A 22,581-nucleotide genomic window follows, 5' to 3' on the forward strand; every position below is an offset into this window, starting at 1 on the left:
AAAGCCCTCATTCTGTCTTTGGTACTCTGGTCCTCCGAGGCTGAAATTTTCAATCCCATGTTTTAGAGATGATGAAGCAGGTTGAAGGTTCTTGAACAGTCCATGGTAGCAGGGACCTGGACTCTGGTCATTTATTTGCTGTGATCAAACTTGTTCCCACCGGAGGTAGTTAGCTCTCCATCCTTGGAAGTATTCAAATAGTCAGAGAAGATCTAGGAGGGACCTGGGGGCTCGTGAGACTCTTCTTTCCAGCCATGAGCTTTTCCAACCCCGGGGGGGATGGTACCAATGCCCATGTCCTTTAGTGTTGTCAAGGGTCACCCAGCACGTGGGTAGTTCTAGTGCATCAGGTGATACCTGTGAATGACGTAATGTTGTTCTACTGCCTTGATGGTCACTGCACCGAGCTCTCCCATTGGTGCGTCTCACTACATCTTCATGGGTGTTTTCTAAGCAGCATGTGAGGAGCTGGGAGTGAGTGGGGTTCTTTTGTTAGGAAAGGCACACAGCCATCGGCAGGGTCTGGGGGTCTCTTGATCTTCCTATAGCCCCTAATCTGGGCAGGGTGTCCGTGCTGCCGCTCCTCCTCCCCAACACTGGCTATGAATATTACCTTGCTGGATTTGTTGGCAGTGGGCAGGGCAGAAAAGAACCTTCTTGCCAGATTCCTGCAAGCTGTACTTATCCCAGCTAGTAGAGAAGTCTGCCCCATCCTCTTGGGATCCCTGCTGGTAGCATCTAGTATCTGAACCTGGCACAGGAGGATTCTGGTTCCCTAGCTGTGATTAGGGAAGATACTTGGCACATCTCCCTGGAGACGCTGCTGTGGGTTTTAACACTGGCAGGTGTCTCATCTCTGGTTCCCTTACTAAGGGAACCAGAGTTCAAAGCTGAAGTAAATGAGGTCTGTGAAGACAGTGGTGTTCACACAGCATGTGTGTGTAGAGGGTTGGGCCGGCACAGTCCCCTCAGCCGTGAGGCCTTGGGGTTCTGGTAAAACTTCTCTGAGCCTCCATCTTCATCCCTGCTGAATGGCATGGGAGGTGTGGTATGACCCTGCTGGTGCAAGGATGGCCTGCTGCAAGAGTACATAGACACACAGATGAAGGAGTCAGACAGGATTGGGATCCAGTTTTACCAGCTCCATGGCCCTAGGCAAATAGTTTCTTTCTAAGCCTGTTTCCTCGGCTGGCTGACCGTGTGATTGGAAAAAAAAATCCCTCCTTACAGGTAACAGTGGAGGTGTGGAGGCAGGGGTACATCAAGAGGCTCACAGGCATGTGGTCCCTGCTGTGACCTGACTCTGTGTGCCTAATCCTAGTCTTCAGAGGCACCTACCCTGGGTTCCTATCCCTCGGCGCCCACTTCTTCCTGATCCACCTCAGGTTTCCTGTAGGAAGCCAGCACTACATACAACATAAATCTGTGACCTAACTTTGTGACTGAAGATTGTTCCTGGTCTCTTTTAGTCCCACACTGTAGCAGCGGGCCCTTGAAGGGTACAAGTTGGTAACACTGCCTGAAGAGAAACCCAGGGTTTCGTGTTTACAGGTGCCAGTGGGATTTTAGACATCATGCAATCCAGAAGCCTTTGGAGTGGGGCCCCTCTCACCCTGAGATGGGGCAGGGGGAAGAAACCCTGGGTGCTTTAGGGTCTCTCAGAGCTTTTATTAAGCTGATGTGTAACCTGGAGTTTCTTATTCCCACAACTCTCAGGCTGTGCATGGTCTGGGGATCCCTGTACCGGCCCAATACCCAGTAGAGGTGCATGTACTCCTAACCTAGGCAGAGGTCAGGGACAGCTCAGTGCCCTGCTCTTGAGCAGATGTCTTTAGCCTGAATCTGTAGTATCGGGAATCAGCTGTTGGGGTGACAGAGCCTGTGGCCTGGCTCTGAGCCTCAATTTTTCTTTTCATTTGCTCATGTGGTCAACTAGCTGCACTGGGCAGCTGCCGTGGTCCCTCATTGTACCATCAGAGGTGTCAGAGGTGCTCAGACAGACAGACAGACAGACAGACAGGATTAGAGAGACAGCTCAGTGGCTAAGAGCCAACATTGCTCTAGCAGGGGACTTTGGTTCCCAGCACTCACATCAGGGAGCTCACTCTAGTCCACTTTTGACTCCAGACATAGAGATCATCTACCTCTGGCTTCCATAGTACCTGGGCTCATATACACAGACACATACACAGAGAAACAAACACGTACATATATAGCAATAATAGCTTTAAAAAAAAAGGGATAGCAAATACCACTGAAGAATAGTAAACAAGCTAATTGCAAGGCCACTTCAGAAATGACCTAGGGCCCTCAAAGTAGAACAGGTCACTAGAGACACATTGACGGACACAGAAGTCACTTTGAATTGGGGAGTCACAAACGGCATTGCTGGAGAGGGGACATATGAATGAAGGTCCAAGAAGGCCATTCGGAGGTGAGATCTTAGTACCCACAATGGCGGGGGTGGGGAAAGCATATGCAAAGGCCCTGGGGTGCAACTGGACTTGGTGAGTGTGAGGAGGGAGAGGGTGACAGGTGAGACCAGGGTCGCTGACTTGTGTGGACAGCTGTATTGCTCTTTGAGCCTCAGATATCTGACAAGACATTTCTGATCCCCTCTTCCCCTCTTCTCAGAAGCATCGGAGAAACTCAGTGAGAACAGAGTTGGTACTATCTCAGGCTGCAGTTGCTAGCTCTGTTAGGTTTCTCATGGTTGAGGATGGGTAAAGGCTCGGGGGCTGCAGATGGGAATGTGGGGCTGTGCCCTGGTTTCTTGCTGTAGCGATTCAGTACCCAGTGTGTGCTAAGGGTCTGGATGCCCTCCCCCTGGGTTCTCAGGACTCCAGCACCCCTGCCAGCTTCTTTGAGGTCTCAGGGTCCTTTGATCCAATATGGCTACCTTCCCAGCCATTGGGCCTTGGAGCTCGCTCTGGAGGCAGGGGAAGGTGTCTCCACCCCACCCCCACCCCCTGCCCAGGACAGCAGCTCCTTTCTTTGCTTTCTTTTCCTCTTCCTCCAGGCCCAAAATAGAGCCTGAATAGCCCCAGGCTCTGGCAGTGAGACAATAGTAGCCTGCTGACCGAGGCAGCCTGCTGGCTGGGGTCCATGGGCTGGAGGCACTGGGCTAGTGTGCCCGGGGCTCCAAGCCCAGCTGCCTTTCCCAGGGCTCAAGCCAGCCCTTCCACCTGAGGTGTGGGATCCAGTAGAGTCAGTGGTGCTCTGGGCAAAGGCTTGCCACAGCTCATGGGAGGGCTGGGACCCTCTGCCTCAGCCTCCCCAGCCCTACTCAGTCTTTATCTGCTTCTGACTGGAGCCGGAGGCCTTTAGACACCTCTCTTTTCTCACTCAAGTTTGGAGCTTAGAGGTGACACCATGTGATGAATATCTCTCCCTTTGGACTCACTGGGTAGAAAGGCATCACAGAGGTAAGAGCTGCATCCACTTAGAAAGGAGTGAGTGCCCTGTCTAGAAATCAGATCAAGCTTAGACGAGATGGGTTCTCAGAGTCTCCGAGATCTGATTTCATACCCTGCCTGCCCTTCCCAGCTAAGTAGCCTTGAGCAATAACATCCCCTCCTCAGACTCTAGAGTCCTGTCTGAGCGTGGGCTCAACCAGGTTCACCCCACAGAGTAGTAGAAATGGGCTTCTAAAATGCCCAGTGCTGGGTGCAAGCCTTCAGAAGCCTTAACTCTGTCCTGCTCTCTTCCTGGGCAGGTAAAGAGGGGCCGAGAAACTCCCTCCATAGCCTGGGAACCCTAGGATAAGCAGGAGGAGCCTCAGGCCTAGGCTGGCTCACAAAGGGGGATTATGGGTGAGCTGTGGCAGTCTGGGAAGGCTTCCAAGAGGAGACAGACTCTTGGCGTTTTCAGGGGAGAATGGCATACACTCTGTTCATGCAGCCAATGGTAGGGATTGGAGGGTATGCCACCTGGCTCGTGGCCAAGGCCATAGGGAGACAGGCAGCAAGTGCCAGCCTCCAACAGGTATTCATCTGGTCAAGGGTCTTGCTCCCATCCTGTTCTAAAACCACTTGGTGTTACAGTCATTCTGAGGGTCAGAAGTGGTGGTATACATCTCTGATCTCAGAACTTGAGGTTGAGGCAGAAAGAAAACAAGTTCTCTCTCCTGTAACCCTGTACCCCTACCTCTTTCCCCTGACATATATCTAATGTTGGTGAGTTATCAGGGACCCTAGGAAGGGGGCATCATACATCACTGATCTTCTAAGGGGACACAAACAGCACACTTGCCTAGACTACATTGTAAGACCTTCCCTCAAGCCTCTCCTCTCAAAGGAAAAAAATCGTTGCAGACTAACTGGAAGATTTCATGCAAAAATCTACCTTTCTGCTTCTCTAGAGAACTTGGGTGCTCTGGGGCTTTGGGGTTCCCTCAAGACGGATGCCTTATGCTCTAGGAACTGCTTTCTTGCATGTGAACACACCTTGTCCCTGCCAGTACTTGCTTGAGCCCAGGCAGCCTCAGGTTGAAGCACTCATGCTTGGGTACAGACAAGTTAGAGAGCCCGCGCTGTAAGCCAGGCAGTGACGCAGGCCATGCAGCTGCCAACGGTTGCCAGGGCAACGGTTGCCAGGGGCTGCTGTCACCTGCGCCCCTTCCTCCCCCTTGGCGCTGGAGGCCCGGCTTCTCAGCCCAGCTTCCCGCCTGCCCCCTTTGTTTGAAGCGCTAGTAAGGGGGTGGTGACTGGGGGCCCCAGGCTTTCAGCCCCCTGTACTAGGGGAAAGTGTCCCTTATTCAAGTAGTCTGCTGCCTGCAAACAGGGAGATTTTATTCAGTCACTTTTGCCTGGAGAAGAAAGCCAGGTAGACTCTCGCTCCTGTCCTTTTTCTACACTCCTTCCCCTTCCCCTCCCCCCCCCCCCGTCCCCCCGTCCCACCATCTTCTTTCCTTCCTCCACAGCCTCCTGTCTTCCCTCCCTCTCCTGTAACCCTGCATCCTCCCTCCTCCCTCCTTTGACACTGACATGTAGATAATGGTGGTGGGTTGTCGGGACCCTGGGGGCCATCATAGCTGGCCCTCTAAGGGGATGCAAACAGCCTGGAGAGCCATCAGGAAGTGGTTAGGGGTAGCCACCCTCCCTCCCTCTGTAGCTGAACATTTTTGAGTCTCAGCTGTAGCCTGGAGCCGTGGTCACAGCATAGGTCTCGGAGAAGGGTGGTAGGGGATAATTGGACAAGGAGAGCTGAAAACATCACACACAGGCTTGGGAAGAGCCAGAGAGGAGCTGAGATCCATTGTCACCTGGGTAAGTTCATGCAAACCCTTGAATTGGGGTCTTGTGCAGATGGCAGTCTGCTTAACCCAAGGAGACCATTTCACTGTGACTTCTAAAGAGAGGCTCTCACTAGCAGGTAAGCTTTGCATTCAAGAGCTGGCTTCTTCTAGAGCTAGTCTGGATTCCCACGCAAGCTTCACCCTTCACTGTGTGACCCTAGCGGGTGACTTGGCTTCCCAGGGGCCTCACAGTCATCTATTCAGTGGGTCATGGGCTTTTTCTCATGGGTTTTTAAAGAAAATTAAATGTGTTAATGGCGGCTCAGGCCTGTAATCTGAACACATGGGAGGCTGAGGCAGGAGAATTAGAAGTTCATTGCCAGGCTGGGCTACACAGAGAGACGAGCACATAAATGTATTAATTGCGCAAAAAGCTTTGAGTCCAGCCCTGCCTTTCTGAAGCATTTTATTGTATTGCTGTATCTGTATTATATACGTATAGCTGTATTACTGAAGGGGCAGGCACCTGCTTGTCACAGAGGATCGAGAGAACCTTTGTGTGCTCAGGGAGAGGGCTCTGGTTAGTGTGTCCGGTCTCCTCCCTGCAGGGGCCTTGGATCCAGCCATAGTTGGGAGCTGCCTGGCTTTGTGTCCCTGGGCTGGCAGCCTCTGGGCCAGGAAGAAGGAGGAGAAAAGGGAGGTTTGGTAGCTGACCTTGGGAACAGAAATATCCTGCAGTCCACAGACGGGCATTCTGCCTGATTCAGGGGAGCCAGCAAGCGCAGCCCCCTGAAAGCCAGTGGGTGGCCTTGGGCAACTCAAGAAAACAGATGGGAAAAGGGGAACTTCGAGGGGGCATGGAGACAACTGTGGTCTGAAAGGGAAGAAAGTCTGGCCAGGTCTATGCTTCCTCTTTGTCCCTCATTGCCAGCTCAAAGGTAGGTCTTTCCCTAACGTATGTACCCTTAATTGGCCAAGAACGGCGGTCATAGTCTCCCATCGCAGAGGACAGGGGTCGTAGTTGCCCATTGACAAAGTAGGAAACTGAGGCTCACTGAGAGGCAGGCTAGTTCAAGATTCCAGGCTTAGGTGACCTCTAACTGCTGCTACCTGGCTCTGGGAGACAGATGCTGACACTGTGTACCAATTCAAAAGGCTGTCCACAGTGGCTCATTGAATACAACTGTGTGACTGTGTGACACTTGGCTTTGACCTGGCTTAGAACACTCAGGGATAAGAAGCGACCAGGGCCGGCACCAGAGTCCCTAGACTGTGCAGGCCTCAGCCCATAGGGGGCTACTTATGACAGATATGAGTCCTCCAGGTGTTACCCCACTCCCTCTCCCGTAGTTTCTCGGACTCTCCAGTTTGCCCCAAGATTCCATGGGGGCTTTGAGCATCTACATCCCCAAACTCTCGTTTTCCTCACTTCCTCCAGTGTGTTAGTTGCTGGAGATTAGAACATAAGCCTAGCTGGCTAGGGGACTGGATCACTGTAATGGACTGGATTGCTTCCAATCAGGTACGGCACTGTCGTTTCCCCATGAACTGCTACTGTAGGCAAAGGGAGTCAGGATCAGCCTGAATGCCCGCCAAGCTCACAGGGGACCTGTCGCCTGAAAGTGTCAGAGATTGTGATGAGGGGCCCTGGGGAACACTACAACCTAAATGGCTTCAGTGGCTCATCTTGTGCTGGCTAATAGCCTTGGGGACAGCTCAGAAAAGAAACAAGGGACAGTAGACAGTATATGTGTGCACACATGTGTGCACTTACGTGAAGACATGCTGATAGGCTACTTACTGTCTGTGTGGTGTCAAGGTATTCGAGGACTTGTTTTTCACGAGTGACAGGTGTCCGTGCTGAAAAGGGCCTGCCACATTGGTTTAGGGAATGGGCCCAGTAAGTTTTGGGTTGTTTCTACCTGTGGGACTTATCCGAACCTTTGTTGTGCTAAGGCCCAAGAGAAAGTAGGGTCCAAAGGTCTCTCTAATCAGAGGATAAGTGGCAAGTTCCCTTACAGTAAGGCCAGGGAGACTGAGGGAGGGAAGGGACGTTGTAACCACAGGGGCTGAAACCATTGCTTTGAGGTTAGGCGGACTTGGTTTGAGTCATGGCACGGCTCCTTCTTTGCTTTGTGATCTTGGCTGTGATGTAAGCCCTTTGCATCTAACGTCTCCTGCCTTTGAACAAGCATTGTTCTAGAATTAGTGGGAAGTGAGCGGGCTACGGAGTTGAGACCCTGAGCCACTCTGTGGCAAGGACGCTGCTGGTGCTGGCACTAAGTGCTTGCTGGAGGGGACCTGGATTCCAGAGTCCCTTCCATTGTTCTGGATAGATCTCTGCTGAGCCCCACACGGCCTCTGGTTACCATGATGCAGTGAAGAAGGCAGAGGTCTGAGCCTGGGACCATTAGCACCACAGGAAGGGCCTGTGGGTAAGGGCAGTTAAGGAAGTAGCCAAGGCTAGCTCATTCCTGCTTGGTGATGATCTTTAGCCTTCCTAGGATCAAAGGAAGCTGCAGAATGGTCAGCTGCTGAGACCTTAGAGTCTTTTGTGCCCACAGGCCTTCTGCTGGGCTGGCACTCAATGCCCACAGCTCCCCTCCCTCAGTTTCCCCATAGGGCAGGGCTGCCAGAGGGTATTGCAGTTCATGGATGTTGGCAGGAAATCACAAGAAGGTGAAGTCTGTGCTACCTGTGCAGTCCTATATAGCAAGGCTGGGTCTATATGGTCCTATATGGAGCTATATGGTCTTCTATGGTCCCATCTGGTCTTCTATGGTCCTATATGGTCCTATACAGTCTTCTATGGTCCTATATAGTTCTATCTGGCAGCCATGCCTGATGTGGTAGCTCAAGCCTGTAATCCCGGTGCCAGAGGGACTGAGGCAGGGGGATGACTGTGAGTTCAAGGCCAGCCTGGGCTAAGTGCGAGACAAAAACAAACAAACAAGCAAAACAGAGAGTGAGCCTTGCCCTAGTGGGTAAGATCTGGGAACCTGCCAGCCTCCAGGGCAGGTGCCGACTTGATTTTTATTATCATACAGTCTAGACAGATTCCTGAAGCCTGAAGTCACAGTGCTGCCCTGTGACCCCAGTGCTCCCTCTCAGTGAGGGGTAGGTTCTGAAGGGGTCAGCTTGCTTGGGTATCAGTCACCCAAGTGTGGAGCAGGGGCAGATGCAGAAGGCAGGGCCTAACATTTACAAGTGTGCTCAGAAGCTGGGGACATAGCCAAGTGAGCCCTGGCTGAGCGGGGATGGGTAGTGCAGGTCCCCTGGGTCTGGGTCTGGGCCTGGTCTCCTTTGAACATGTGGATATGTGGTGCTTGTAAGTGAGGAGTTGTACTGATGAGCCATGCCTGGAAGGTGTCAGAGGGAGGATCCCCTCAGCCCTGTGCCCCGCTCCCACTCTGGCCTTGGATGTGTGTCTGAACCACCTCCTCCGCAGAGATTGGAGTCCACACCAGATGTCCTCCCCTTCCTCCTCTCCCAGTGCGTACTGTAAGTGCACACTCATGGGCTCGAGGACACACACTTGCAGTTCTGCATGCTTATACTGTGAAGGTTCTTCTCATCTCCCGTCTTCTCCCTGAGTCTCCATGTGTGAATGTCCCAAAGAGCACATTCACTACAGCCCCGTGTTAGAAAGTAGCCGACGGTAAGCTGAGGCCTCTTCAGCCTCCGCAGATAGGCCCTGGATCGGTCACAGGAGACTCAGACCTGGAAACTGGTTGGCTCTCTCCTTCTTTATCTGGCTATATCTCCATCTCCGGCTGTCCTGTGGGATGCCCTCAGATGACCAGCCCCCTGCCAAATATGTCATGTTGAGGGGAAGGGACAGGAATCAGGAGAGGCAGGCTGCCCTTGTCTCTGACTAGGTTTTGTTCTTTCACATCTGGGTTAATGCAGCAGACCCTTGCCAGGCTTCTGGGTACCCCTGGCCCCCATGTGTGGCCTGTCAATCACTGGATACTGCCAAAGCCAGACTCTGGGCCCCACCTGAGCTGTGGTGCAAGGACCCAGGCCATGTCCTTCAAAGTATCTTTCCTGGGGGTGGGTCCCAGTGCACTGGCAGTTTGAGGCACCTCTGATGAAGCCAGCCCTTGTCAGGGAGACACACAGGGCCATGTATGGCTGGCAGGAAGTCGGGTGCTCTTGGAGCCTTGGCTTTGAACAGAAGGTCACAGTGGAAATTTGTCATTTAGAACCCAAGAATACATCCTAGCAAGGACTAAGGTTATGACAGATACCCTTGGGGTAGCTTGTGACCCTGGTGAGTGTGAAGGGGTCCCACTCGACACGTGAGGTGGCAGCCTGGGAAGGGTTAATCTAGAGCTCTCTTAGATCCTGTTCAACTTCCACCTCCAACTCGGAGGAAATGGGTTTTCCAGGAGCTGGCGGCGTCTAGGTGACGCAGGTCCACAGAGGCTGGCAGGGGAAGTGACTCAGGCCTCGGGAGAGAAAGTGAGTGCTGAGATTGCTGCTGCCCACTATGCCGGGGCCCTTTCCCCAGCAACCAATCACAGTAGTAGTGGTGGAGGCTCACACAGCCTTAGCCCCCCTCTATCCTGGGGAATCCTTGGGGACCCTGTCATGTTGTCCATTGTATCAGGCTGGCTCGGCGTGTTCTGTTCTCAGCATGTTTACGGGAAGCTGAGGTCAAGCACAACAGCCATTCTGAAAGGGGTTGTCAGTCCGGCAACTTCTCTCTAGGCTGGACTTGCCTACTGTGTGCCTGTGACCTCCACAGCTCCTACTTTTCTCTCTTTGGGGGACCCTAAGTAAGGAGGGGTGTGTACCTCAGGAACTTTTGAGGAGAGCGCTTGGCAGCAGCCTTGTGTGCTCTTGGGAGAGATGGCCTTTTTCTGGCCTCAGTTTCTGCATCTGTAAAATGGTAAACCTGGAACAGTACTTTCCAGATATTGCTGTTACTATTGGGGTGCAGCCGCTAACCCATCTTTCCAGTAACCATTGGCTCTGGCAGTGCTGTGGCAGGTGATATTTGGTGGCTGAGGTTGGTCTGCTTTGCACTTCTTCATCTACACAGGTCACAGCGGGTACCCAGGAGGTGGGCCTCTGCTGCTGGCTGCAGAGACTAGGGCAACCAGATCTTGGAATGCCTGTAAGAGGCACTAGGGTCCCATCCTGTAATACTGCCCTTACCCTTTGGGGCTTGAGGCTGGGTGGCAGGTGCATATATATGGATAAGCCTGGGAGGGGCTCAGGCAGGAATGGGCTGAGTGGATGAATAGGACAGTACCCTTCCTGACCCATGTGGCTATCCCTTAGCTGTCTGAAGAGAAGCACACCCCCTCCCCCCCCCCCCCAGTTGTCCTCCTTGTCCAACTCTTGGCAGCCTGTGACATTCAGGGCCAGCTAGGAGGAGGGAAGTTCTCTGGGTGGGGTCACAGCCTTCCCGATACTCTGTCCGGAAGGGAGGCTCATGTTCTAGGAATTTCCCTTCAAGTGCTCTGAAGGCCAAGCTGGCCACCTGCAGTGGACAGAGGCCTGAGGAGGGAAGCATGGGGTAGGGAGTTGGGGGGGGCGAAAGGGTCTGGGTCAGGGACAGGAGTGCACTGGATGGAAGGTACACAGAGACAATCTAATTTCAATCTAACTTAAACTGTGTGCACCCCAGTTTAAGGCTCTTTTTGGAGAGCAATAGACGTAAAGAGTGACCGCTAAGGTAGGTTCGATTTGTAACCCTCTTTACAAGAGAGGGAAATGAAGCCCAAATACGGTGTAGCTAACTTAAGAACACACAGCTAGGAAAATATTTGAATCCAGGTAGTCTGGCTCTGGAGTCCACTCCACTAAGAAATTTAAGCAACAAACCCCCTTCTCCAAAATACCCCTTCCTCCTCCCTCCCTCCTCTTCCCCATTCTCCTCTTCCTCTTCTTCCTCCTCTTCCTCTTCTTCCTCCTCTTTCTCTTCCTCCTCTTCTTTCTCTTCTTCTTCTTTCTTCTTGTCTTCCTCCTCCTCTTCCTCCTTACCTTCTTCTTCTTCATCCTCCTCCTCATCCTCCTCCTTCTTTTCCTCTTCCTCTTCCCCATCCTCCCCCTCTTCTTCCTCCTTCTCTTGTTCCTTTTCCTCCTCATTCTCCTTCTCCTCAAACCCAAGAATACTGACAGGGGTGCTTATCCTCCTTAGGGTGGCTCCACAAAGATGGGAAGTGGAAGGACAAGAAGTGGAGGGGCAGTCTGCCCCTTGTTTGTGCTTGATCCCTTCCATGGGTTACCATGGTGATCCAGCCTCACTGTGTCCCTCCCAAGAGGGGGAGCTTGCTCCCTTCCCTGCCGCTTTTGTTCTCAGGGGCTATTTGGGGAGGATCAGTGCAAGCCAAATGGCTGTGTCCTGTCCTGGACCCTGTGCTGATGGTGGTGTCCCACTTTAAGAGGGACAAGAGTCCTAGTTAGCTGTGTGACCACATGAAGTTGTTGGCTGTCTCTGGGCTTCAGATCTAAATGTCACAAAATGGAGATAAGATGGAAGTCTCAAGTGATTTATGAGCTTCAAATTGAAGAGAGGAGTCTGTCTGGAAGAAGAGAGATTTGGGTTCAAAGTTGACTGGACAATGACAGGGAGAGCAGAGAGAAGGGAAGAGGGGCTCTGGCCTATCCCTGGATGCTGGCTTTCCTGTTCTCTACGTGATGCTCCAGCACCGGATGAGGACCATGCCCTCAGAAATTGAAGTTCTGTTCCTCCTGTTTCAGTGTTCCTCATGTTTGGGTGTGTGGGACTGGCTGTCACTTAAAGGGGCCAGGTGACCAGAATGAGACTGATCCAGAAAGGAGACAACAAGATCTGCTTGGGCCACCTGGTGCTTAGTTTAACATCAGCCTCTTCTAGGAAGCCCCTCTAGTCCCCCCACCCAAAACTCAGACTCTCTTTGTGCCCTAGGTTTTCAGACTTCCCTTTGCCTAATTGTGGGAGATGAGTGTCTGTCACTGTGGTCTGACACAGTTCCCTACAGGCTGAAGGATGGTAGTATGGGTATATCAGCACCCACTGGGCCAGCTAGCAAAGCCAACAATGGAAGGCACCTCCAGTGTTGGTGTAGTTCATGTAGGTGCAGAGTAAAGAAGCACCCAGCTAGTAGTGGCCCATGGAGTCAGTGCAGGGAAGATGGAGCTGACCCTCATCAGGGCCGGAGCACATAGAGAAGCAAAATCACACCTCTGTGCCACCAGCTTCTCAGGCCCTGGTGTCTGGCTCCCCCTGGTGGTGATGACAGGAAACGTCCTTCCCTACAGTAGTTTTTTTTAGAGAGTTCACTCTGCTGTTTTCCTGCTTCCAAAGCCTCTACACTAGGCTCTGTTTCCGAATGTGGCCAGGCTGAATGAGGAGGGAACTATACCAGTTGATGGTGGGTGGATAAAAGATCCAGGCAATGGGGTGAGGGGTGGGAGTATCAAATGTAGTTATGACTGGTCCAAGAGGTAAGCTTCTTGTAACAAGCTGGGCCTCAGGGACTGTGACATGCGGTTCCTAGGAAAAACTCAAGACAGCCCATTCATTTCCCTGCATCTCCTCTAGACCTGTTAGATGCAGGATGGTGGCTGGTGGCTGTGCCTATTTATAGCCTCTTGCGACTCTGGAGAGGTCTGACCATTTCTGTGTGACCTTTAGCTCACTCCCATCCATACACAGGCCTCCCGCCGTGGGGCTGGCCCCTCCCCCATCCCCTGTCCCGTCTCCACCCCAGTCTTAATGCTCTCGCTCTCTTCCAGGTAGGAGTACAATGGCCGTCCAGGTGCCGCGGCAGATGGTCTACTTCCTACTGAGTCTGTTCTTTCTGGTACAAGGTAGGTTTCCTGGGGGCCCTGGGTTTGTTGTGACATTGTCTAATGCCTCCATGTTTGTGTTCGGGCTCTCTGGGTAAGGGATGGGTCTGCAAAGCAGCCCTGAAGGAACTTTGGGGGAACCAGGAACCTACCTCTTCCTTCTTAGATGCAACTCCACAGAGCCCAACTTGGGATGGGTGTCATCCTCTCTCTCCTTTGCAGGGAGTGTTCTTGGACAGTGCATATGTGTGCCACAGTTCTAATACAATCACGATCTCATTAATTAAATGATTTCCATTAAACTTTGACTTTTGACTTTGAAACGAATTCTTTATCTTCACTTTTATTTTATTTATTTTTTCATATTCTGAAACCAGTCATTTTCTAGCAGGATAGATACATTGTTATCCATTGTTGTAGACCGATAGATACATTGATGTAGACCCTTGAAGTAGAGAGCCTTGAAATGTGTGTGAGTCCTAAGTCCTTGCCCATGGTTGGTCCTATCTATAGCCTTTGTCTCCTCAGGTGTACATGGTGGCAGTCCCCGAGAAGACTTCCGCTTCTGTGGCCAGCGGAACCAGACACAACAGAGCAACCTTCATTATGACCAATCTTCAGAGCCTCACATCTTTGTGTGGAACACAGAGGAGACTCTCACGATTCGTGCCCCCTTCCCGGCAGCCCCAGACATTCCCCGCTTATTCCCGGAGCCTAGAGGACTCTACCACTTCTGCCTCTACTGGAGCCGCCACACTGGGAAGCTCCACCTGCGCTATGGCAAGCATGATTACCTGCTTAGTAGCCAAGCCTCCAGCCTTCTCTGCTTCCGGAAACCAGAGCCGAGCCTGAAGCAGGGAGCCCCACTGGTCGCCACCTCTGTCCGCTCCTGGCAGAGCTCCCAGAATACCAGCCTGCCTGGGGCTGCAAGCTTCATCTTCTCCTTCCACAGTAAGGCTGGAGGGACATATGAGTGTGGGATGGGAGTCACAGAAGACATGGAAAGTCCAGTAAGGAGGACCTGGGTTCAGATGACAGCTGTGGTCACCAAACCTGGGCATCCTCTAGCAGGAGGGAGCCATGAAAGATGGCTGGGGAGGGAAAGATTAGACTGTTTGCCTGTCCCTGCTGAGATCTAAGATCTTTGTGAAGACTATAGCATCACTTCAGCCATTAGGAGAGCACCTTAGTTACTTTTCCTCTCTATGATAAAACACTGACAAAAGCAACTTAAGGGAGAAAGGCTTCTTTTGGCTCACAGTTCTAGGGTACACTCCATCATGCTGGGGAAGTCCTGGCAGCAGGTGCTTGAAGCAACTGGTCATTTGTATCCATAGTCAGGAAGCAGACTATGATAAATACTTCTGTTCAGCAAGCTTCCCTCCTGTTTACATAGCCCATGACCTAAGCCTAGGGGATGGTGCTGCCCACCTTCAGGGTGGATCTTCCCACCTCGGTTAAACTAACCTAGATAATTACTCACAGACATGGCTCCTGTCAGGTGAATGATCAATACTATCACAGAGAACAAGGGATGGAGAGAAATAGATTATTACTTACAGGTCCTGAGGTGCAGTACATACCTGGAGGTCACACTTATATGCACACAAAGGTCAGGACACAACGGGAGGAGGGTAGGGGGAACACAGCTTGACCTGGGAATGTAACACTTACAACTGTGAGCACTGGCAGAGCCACACTCCAGCCAGAAGGCCCAACTTCTATTCAAAGGGCAGGGGCTGGAGGAATGGCTCAGTGGTTAAGAGCATTTGCTGTTCTTGCAGAGGACCCAAGTTCAGTTCCCAGCAACTACAATGGGTAGCCCCCAAACATCTGTAACTCCAATTCCAGGAGCCCCCACACCTTCCTCTGGTTTCTGCAGGAACCCAGTATGTACACAGTGCATGCTTATACACATGCATACACACACACACATACACACACACACAAATTAATTAATTAAGTCATTAAAAAACAAAGCACAGGTAGAAGTAACGTGAACTACAGGCATTCCACATACCCTAGTGTCAACAAAGAGGAAACTGAAGTGCAGAGAGCTAAGCGGCTAACCGATGGGGCCTTAGCAGCTGATTAGCAGGGGCAGGAAGAATTAAGAGGATAAAAGGTCGGGAAAGGAGGGAGGCTGTCAGGAAGGTCTGGGGACCATGGCCTTATGGGTCAGGGAATGAATGCTTTCTTACTTGGGACTCCTCCTAGAGATACCCAAGTTCCCAGGGGCTTAGGTAAAGATAGAAAAGCTAAAGATTGGTAGATCCCCAAAGTTGGCACAAACAACCCACATTCCCAAGGAGATCTGCTTGGGCCTGGTCCCTCAGAGCCCTCCATGCTTACCTGCAGCAGGCCCTAGGAGACACAGACCCGCCTAGCTGGCTTCATGTTTCGGTGACCTCTGGCCCCCTCTGCCTCTTGGGCCCTCGGTTCTCTCTTCTGTGGAGTGCAGCATGAGGGTTGCATAAGGCTGTATGCTGGCCATCGGTCTAAGCGGCAACCTCAGGCACTCTGTTGCCTTCCCAGATGCCCCGCACAAGGTCTCCCACAATGCATCTGTGGACATGTGTGATCTCAAGAAGGAACTGCAGATGCTTAGCCGGTACCTGCAACATCCTCAAAAGGCCTCTAGGCGGCCCTCTGCAGCGTTCATCAGCCAGTAAGTGTGGATTACCTTCCTAGGGGATGATGGAAGGTCTAACCTGGCCTAGGAGGAACTGGGAAACCTTCTCTGAGGCTGTACCTCCCTCACTGGATCCTGCTGAATTGTCAGTAGAGACAGATACCAATGCAATGCCTAGCCTCTTCTCTACAAGAGACTCCATTCTGGAGTCTGGCATGTTGAATTCCTGAGAGAGGATTGGATAGGCATAAGTGGGACAGGGGCATGAGCTGAATTCCAAAACACTGTCCCTCATTGCCACTCCCTTGTATCTTCATACCCAGATGTCTGTGTCCTTTGTCCCCGGCTCCCTCTCCTCTCTGTTCCTGTGTAGCCTGTGTATCTAGACCATCCCTCCCCCCTTCCCTCTGTCACCTGCCGTGTTCTCCCCCACACCAGGCAGTTACAGAGTCTGGAGTCAAAGTTGACCTCTGTGAACTTCCTGGGAGACACATTATCCTTTGAGGAGGACCGGGTCAATGCCACAGTATGGAAGCTGCCACCCACAGCCGGGCTAGAGGATCTGCAAATCCACTCCCAGAAGGAGGTCAGGTGCCCTAGGGTGGGACGGGCTAGAAGGGCAGGCAGGATCACTCCACACAGCATAGTGGCACCCCTTGGTTTTCCTTGGGTCCAAGGACAATCCACAGCCCACAGGGGAGAGCTGGTGTCGTAAGACCCCACTCAAGACCTCTTAGCCTTAGCTCCTGCCACTTGACTCCCTGGCCTCTTGTGGGGTGGCCCAGAGCCCAGTGTTTAGAAGGGGGTTGTTTGGTGTAAGGGGGAATGTGGGGCATTTGCTGGGCCAGGAACTGAGGGTCCTCGATGTATAGGAGGAGCAGAGTGAAGTCCAGGCATACTCGGTGTTGCTTCCCCGGGCTGTATTCCAGCAGACCAGAGGCCGTCGCCGGGATGCTGCCAAGAGGCTCCTGGTAGTGGACTTCAGCAGTCAGGCTTTATTCCAGGTACGCAGTGTCCTCTCACCTGCTCCTAGGGTAACTGATGCACACACACACATAATATGCATATATGTGCATATATACATATGGGTGTATACATACATACATACATACATACATACATACATACATATCTGACAGGGGTGGAAAGGCAGTGGTTAATCTCCGTCCTCCAGGAGCTAAAGCTTCTCCTATAAAAGCAGAAAGGGCACTCCAATGCGCAAAGCTCCTGTGAGAGCTGTGAACAGTTCTGTTCTCACTCCAGTGTGAACGACCAGCAAGACCCTCAGAGCAAAATGTTAGGAGGACAGTAGTCTAGAAAGAGCAGTCAGAGGCCTTCTTAGCTTTTCTTCTCAGCCTTAAACCTTTCCTCTCCACCCTCCCCCCACTGCCCCCCATCTATCTAGGACAATAATTCTAGCCAAGTCCTGGGTCAGAAGGTCTTGGGTATTGTCGTGCAGAACACCAAGGTCGCCAACCTCTCAGATCCCGTGGTTCTCACCTTCCAGCATCAGCCACAGCCAGTAAGTGTGAGCAAGCCAACCACAGGGCAAGCGGCCCTTCCTGCTGGGTCAATGTCTGCTTCCCTTCTCTCCCAACTTACTTGTCTTTTATGGAAAGGTTGTCTGATGAGAGCACCCCACAGCCAGGTCCCAGATTGGGGTTGGGGGTGGGGACTGCAAGGGGGGTAGTGAGGAGAGTATGAAGGGCGGGTCATAGGATAAATGAAAGGTGGACCATGGAGGGAATGCCGAGGGTGGGCGATAGAGGGAACATGGGAGGTGAGCAGAGAGAACCCAGAGTGGGCTATAAAGAGAAAATGTGGGGAGTTGGCTATGGAAAGGAACACAGAGGCTGTGAGCTATGGTAGCCCTATGCTTCTTGTCCCCACAGAAGAACGTGACTCTGCAGTGTGTGTTCTGGGTTGAAGACCCGACATGTGAGTAGGGCAGGGTCTCCAGGGGAACAAGTATCTGGAGGAGAAATGGAGTTCTGTTGGGATAGGAGAAATGAGGAGCCCCAGGGATGGATTTCTAGAGAAGATGGCCTTAGGGGAAGGCATGATGGAGATGGGGGATCTGCTGGTGGAGCAAAAGTTTGCAGCAATGACCCAGTTTTGTGTTGAGGGCATGGTGGGTGGGGTCTTGAGGACTGGAGTTGACCAGAGTCCTGTGCTTTCCCCTCAGCAAGCAGCCCTGGGAGCTGGAGCAGTGAAGGCTGTGAGACAGTTAGCAGAGACACACAGACAAGCTGCCTGTGCAACCATCTGACCTACTTTGCAGTGCTGATGGTAGGGGTCTCCCCCAGAACCCTCTTGTAGTCCCTCCACAGGCCAAGCTCATGTCCTGTGTTATGTACTTGGAGCCGGCTTACTCATTTAATCCCAAATAATCTGCCAAGATAGTTCCAAGATAGGCCATCATCCTGCTTTAAAGGATGCTGAGGCTAAGTACCATACGTAAGGCTGCACAGGTCATTACATGCTGGCCTGTAAAACCATTGTTTGTTCTTTGTTCTCAAGTGTTGCTGTCTGACGACCATGCAGATTCCTGCTCCTAACCCACAGGCATGAGCCAGGAAACTGTTTTTTATATACCTCCAACGGGAAGCCACTGAGATGGGCTCTTGCATTCCCCAAATCTCAGAGGCTTTGTTGGCCTCACTTCATGCTCCCAGAATCCCTTTGTGTGAGAAGCTGAGGAGCTTATCCTTGAGTTGAATATCATAGAAATAAGGAGTCTTCTTGGTTCACAATGCAGCTATATCCTGATAAACCCACCTTGGGAAAATATGCCAAGTCAACAAATACATAGACTCTGCCCAACACTAACTCTTCTGAGCACACAGGGTGAGCATCTCCTACACCTCAGGGCTAATGTATCTCCAGTGGTCCTCGGAGATCTCAAAGTCTGAGCAGAGCTCCCACTGACAACTAGGGTTTGAGTGGACAATCCCCAGCTAAAGCTGCCTCCACTGAGGCTTTGTGTGGCTCAGGTCTGGCCAGAGCTTGCTTCTTGGGTGAGGGTTTCTGCGTTATGGGTCAGAGACTTCCTGTGATGGAAGACACAGAGGTCTCCAAAAAGGGTATTCACGTGGGAGGGGCTTGCAAGCTCCCAGCTGGCCAGGAACAGATGCTGGCCACTGGGGAGAGGACCATGCTGAGACTGCCATTCTGTCCCCATTCAGGTGTCATCCATGGAGGTAGAAGCCACTCACAAGCACTACCTCACGCTCCTGTCCTACGTGGGCTGTGTCATCTCTGCTCTGGCTTGTGTCTTCACCATTGCTGCCTACCTCTGCTCCAGGTAGGCCAGAGAACGTAGAGGGGATCCATTTTATTCCTATAGACTAGGACTCCTACCATACAGGCTTGCTTTACCCAAAACATGTGTGTTGTTGGGAAGCTGTGGGTGGGCTCCCTGCTGACCACCATACTCTGACTCTTGGACCCCAATAATAACATTAGTTAATCCAGTATTAGCTCTGAGGATCTGCACGGTCAAAACCCAAATTGCAGGGCACACAGGGTAATAACACAATAATAATGGTGATGGAAATAGAACTAGGTGACTTTGCATGGAGTGTCCACATGACACACACTGTTCAAAGAGGGCAACAGACTTTGAGACCTCGGAGTGAGGGAGTGGCAGAGGTTGTCCAATTATCAGTGTTTGGTATAGCCTCCATTAAGGTCGGTTAGGACCTGGGCCTGCCTGAGTAGAGGAGAGATACTCTTGGCTATGGGAGACACCCAGTAGGTCTTCAGTTGCCCTGAAGTAGAAGGAGGGGTGGAGCTGGGTACAGGTGTGCCGTAAGCAGGTGCATCATGGCCAGGTGCGTCTGCAGGTGCACACTCCCAAGGCTGGGCAGGTGCTTCTGAGGATGGCAGTTGCTGGCTTTATGGAGGCCGAGGTAGGCAGAGCAGTGAGCACAGGGCCAGGGGCATGGGAACTAATAAAAGTGCAGTACTTCCTACACGAGACACTTAGCCAGATCCATCCTCCTGCTGTGTAGAGGAGAAGGCATTCTGAGGTGGCCTGGACTAGCCCAGGGCAGTACAGAAGAGTAAGTCAAGGATAGTTATGGTGGGGCCAGTGTCTTCTGCTGAAATTCTGGAGCTTCTTAGAATCCTATGGTACAGGTGTACACTGTGCTCTTGGGCACATGTCCACAGCTACTCATAGCCGTGTGGACAGACTGCCAGGGAGCAGCCATGGAAGGCTTCCTGGAAGAGGGAGAGAGAAAAGAGGAAGGGGAACCAGACAGGGCCATGCCCCTGCCCCTGCGCTGGCCCGCCCAGCACATGCTTACATTCTCCCTGTAGGAAGAAATCACGTGACTACACCATCAAAGTGCACATGAACCTGCTGCTGGCTGTCTTCCTGCTGGACGTGAGCTTCCTGCTCAGTGAGCCTGTGGCACTGGCGGGTTCTGAAGCAGCCTGTCGCACCAGTGCCATGTTCCTGCACTTCTCCCTGCTTGCCTGCCTCTCCTGGATGGGCCTCGAGGGCTACAATCTCTACCGACTGGTGGTGGAGGTCTTCGGTACCTATGTTCCTGGCTATCTGCTCAAGCTGAGCATCGTGGGCTGGGGTAAGTGGCAAGGGAGAGGGGACCCCGGAACCCACTGTCTCATCCAGTACCCACTAGGCTTTGGGCCAAGCACAGACAACAGGTTCTGCCCTCCCCTGTTAGGGAATCAACCAGTTCCTCTACCTGGACTGGGGACGCATATCCTAGCAGTGACTCTGCTTGTAGATCCCCTGCAAACTTCTGTGACAGAGTCTCTATGGCTTTGGCATTTTCTTCTTGACTGGTGACAACTTAGTTCACCTGTGACCCAGACTACTCAAGTCAAACTGGGGCCCAGAGTTTCATAGCATGAGACATCTTGGACAGTCCACAGAACCTGACTCTCCTGTACCCAGGACCCCACACTCCACTCGCTGCTCTTCCCGTGTCTCTCCCATTCGCTTCTGCCCGGGATTTACAAAACTTGAGCTGACTGTGGCATCCCTGGCTATGTGCTGGCCCCTCTCCCAATAAACTTTCTATTTCTACTAATAAGTGAGTCAAAAAGGCCAAGGCAGATGTCCTCTCTGCCACACTCCTCTCATTGCCCTCCCCCACCAGCCCCATCATCCCCTCATCTCCCTGTTTGACCAGGCTTTGACAGTGTACCACAGGCCTCTTCTCTGAGAAGACCCAGGAAGAGACAGGGAAAAATTGAAAGAGAGCCTACCCATTCTGGAAACAGAGGACCTACTCAGGCCCAGTGGGAGCAGAGAAAATGGGCTCAGAGGGTGGAGCCAAAGCTTCCTCCTTGCTATCCACAGGTTTTCCTGTCTTCCTGGTCACTCTGGTGGCTTTAGTCGATGTGAATAACTATGGCCCCATCATCCTAGCTGTACGCCGGACTCCGGACCGTGTCATCTACCCGTCTATGTGAGTGGCTATGGCAGGGACGGGAATGTAGGGCCTCAAGGGACGGGCAGGGACAGCAGCCTTAATTCCCCTGGTTGGCTGGGAGGCTATGGGCTCCAGTTTGCTAGAGGAATGGGCCCAGCAGGGACCAGAGCCCGGAACTAAGGACCACAGGGACTAAGAGAAGCCAAGACTGCCCTTCAGCGGTCAGGCGCCAATGCCCAGAGCCTGGCCTCTCTCTGAGCCTCAGAGGAAGAGTGTTGGGCCACATGGTCTTCCCCCAGCCTCCTTCCCACATCCATTGGTTCTGAAGCAGATGGAGACCTGTGGTGCAAACTCACTCGTAACCACAGTAAGGTTAATATGTGGCACCAGCTAGCAGGGGACATCCTAAAACTAGGCCTGAAGCCAGGGTGCTCCAGCTCCAGGCCAGGAAGGAATGCTTTTCACCGGCTCCATGTTGATAGCATAGAACCCCAAATGTCCCCCCACCCCCGTGCCAGGCCTGGTGGGTTTGCCTCAGCCTTGTACTGTCAAGAACATGGCTTCCTTAACACCTTCTTTTAAGTTACCTGACTGGGTAACTGGGCGCCAAAGATGGCTCAGTGCTTAAGAGTGCAAACTTCTCTTTCAGAGGACCTGAGTCTGCTTCCCAGCACTTAAATCAGGCAGCCCCCAACCACCTACAAATCCAGTTCCAAATGATCTGGTACCACTAAGCTCTGTGGCCTCCATGTGCACCTGCACACATGTACATATTCACATAGAAACATATACGCACAATTAAAAATAATAAAAAAATATTTTTTTTTAAAAAAACTAACATTTAAGATGATGGAAGGCCAGTGGTGCTTGTAAATAATGAGCAGTCCCAAGACCCCACCCAGCACCTTCCGGGGTCCTGCTGCCCCCGCTCCTGAGCTGATCTGAGCCTTCCACTCTTGCCCAGGTGCTGGATCCGGGACTCCCTGGTGAGCTATGTCACTAACTTGGGCCTCTTCAGTCTGGTGTTCCTGTTCAACCTGGCTATGCTGGCCACCATGGTGGTGCAGATCCTGCGGCTTCGCCCACACAGTCAGAAGTGGCCCCACGTGTTGACTCTGCTGGGCCTCAGCCTGGTCCTCGGCCTCCCCTGGGCCTTGGTCTTCTTTTCCTTTGCTTCTGGTACCTTCCAGCTCGTCATTCTTTACCTCTTCAGCATCATAACTTCCTTCCAAGGTGGGTGTGGTGAGGGCCCCACCCCTAGTCAGTAGCCCTTGTCCCTCCAGCTGGTAGGCTGTCCACATGTGGAGCGGGAAGAAGAGATGCCCTGGGGATCCCAAATGCTCCTTTCTCTGGGCCTCAGTTGTCTCATTCCAAAGTGAGCATATGTAGGCCACATGCAGGACAAGCCTTTGTTAGACACTTACTTATGTATAGGCCTTATGGAGAAGTCCCTGGGTTACTACTGCATGAGATGGCCACTCAGTTCTCATGAGGGTAACAGTGGAGTCAAGAAAGATCAC

General features: G+C 52.3%; 1 protein-coding gene across 6 annotated transcripts in view; it reads left to right on the top strand.

The window, feature by feature from the left end:
• The window catches only part of Adgrg1 (adhesion G protein-coupled receptor G1), a 37,375-nt gene that overhangs the window by 12,737 nt on the left and 2,057 nt on the right, over nucleotides 1–22,581 (top strand). For 2 of the 6 annotated variants that reach the window (XM_034522885.2, XM_034522886.2), the window contains exons 2-13: nucleotides 12,968–13,042; nucleotides 13,550–13,972; nucleotides 15,557–15,689; nucleotides 16,092–16,239; nucleotides 16,526–16,657; nucleotides 17,059–17,175; nucleotides 17,546–17,591; nucleotides 17,839–17,942; nucleotides 18,839–18,957; nucleotides 19,977–20,245; nucleotides 20,989–21,097; nucleotides 22,026–22,294. In XM_034522885.2, coding sequence (XP_034378776.1) covers nucleotides 12,968–13,042; nucleotides 13,550–13,972; nucleotides 15,557–15,689; nucleotides 16,092–16,239; nucleotides 16,526–16,657; nucleotides 17,059–17,175; nucleotides 17,546–17,591; nucleotides 17,839–17,942; nucleotides 18,839–18,957; nucleotides 19,977–20,245; nucleotides 20,989–21,097; nucleotides 22,026–22,294 — 1,944 coding nt within the window. Of the gene's footprint in view, nucleotides 1–3,204; nucleotides 3,426–4,540; nucleotides 4,825–5,154; nucleotides 5,268–5,977; nucleotides 6,175–12,967; nucleotides 13,043–13,549; nucleotides 13,973–15,556; nucleotides 15,690–16,091; nucleotides 16,240–16,525; nucleotides 16,658–17,058; nucleotides 17,176–17,545; nucleotides 17,592–17,838; nucleotides 17,943–18,838; nucleotides 18,958–19,976; nucleotides 20,246–20,988; nucleotides 21,098–22,025; nucleotides 22,295–22,581 lie in introns of those variants that run through there. The other 4 variants (XM_034522888.1, XM_034522887.2, XM_076915683.1 and 1 more) reach the window with 4 other exon arrangements.

The sequence above is a fragment of the Arvicanthis niloticus genome, chromosome 18 (assembly GCF_011762505.2).
Source record: "Arvicanthis niloticus isolate mArvNil1 chromosome 18, mArvNil1.pat.X, whole genome shotgun sequence".
Classification (NCBI taxonomy): Eukaryota; Metazoa; Chordata; class Mammalia; order Rodentia; family Muridae; genus Arvicanthis; species Arvicanthis niloticus.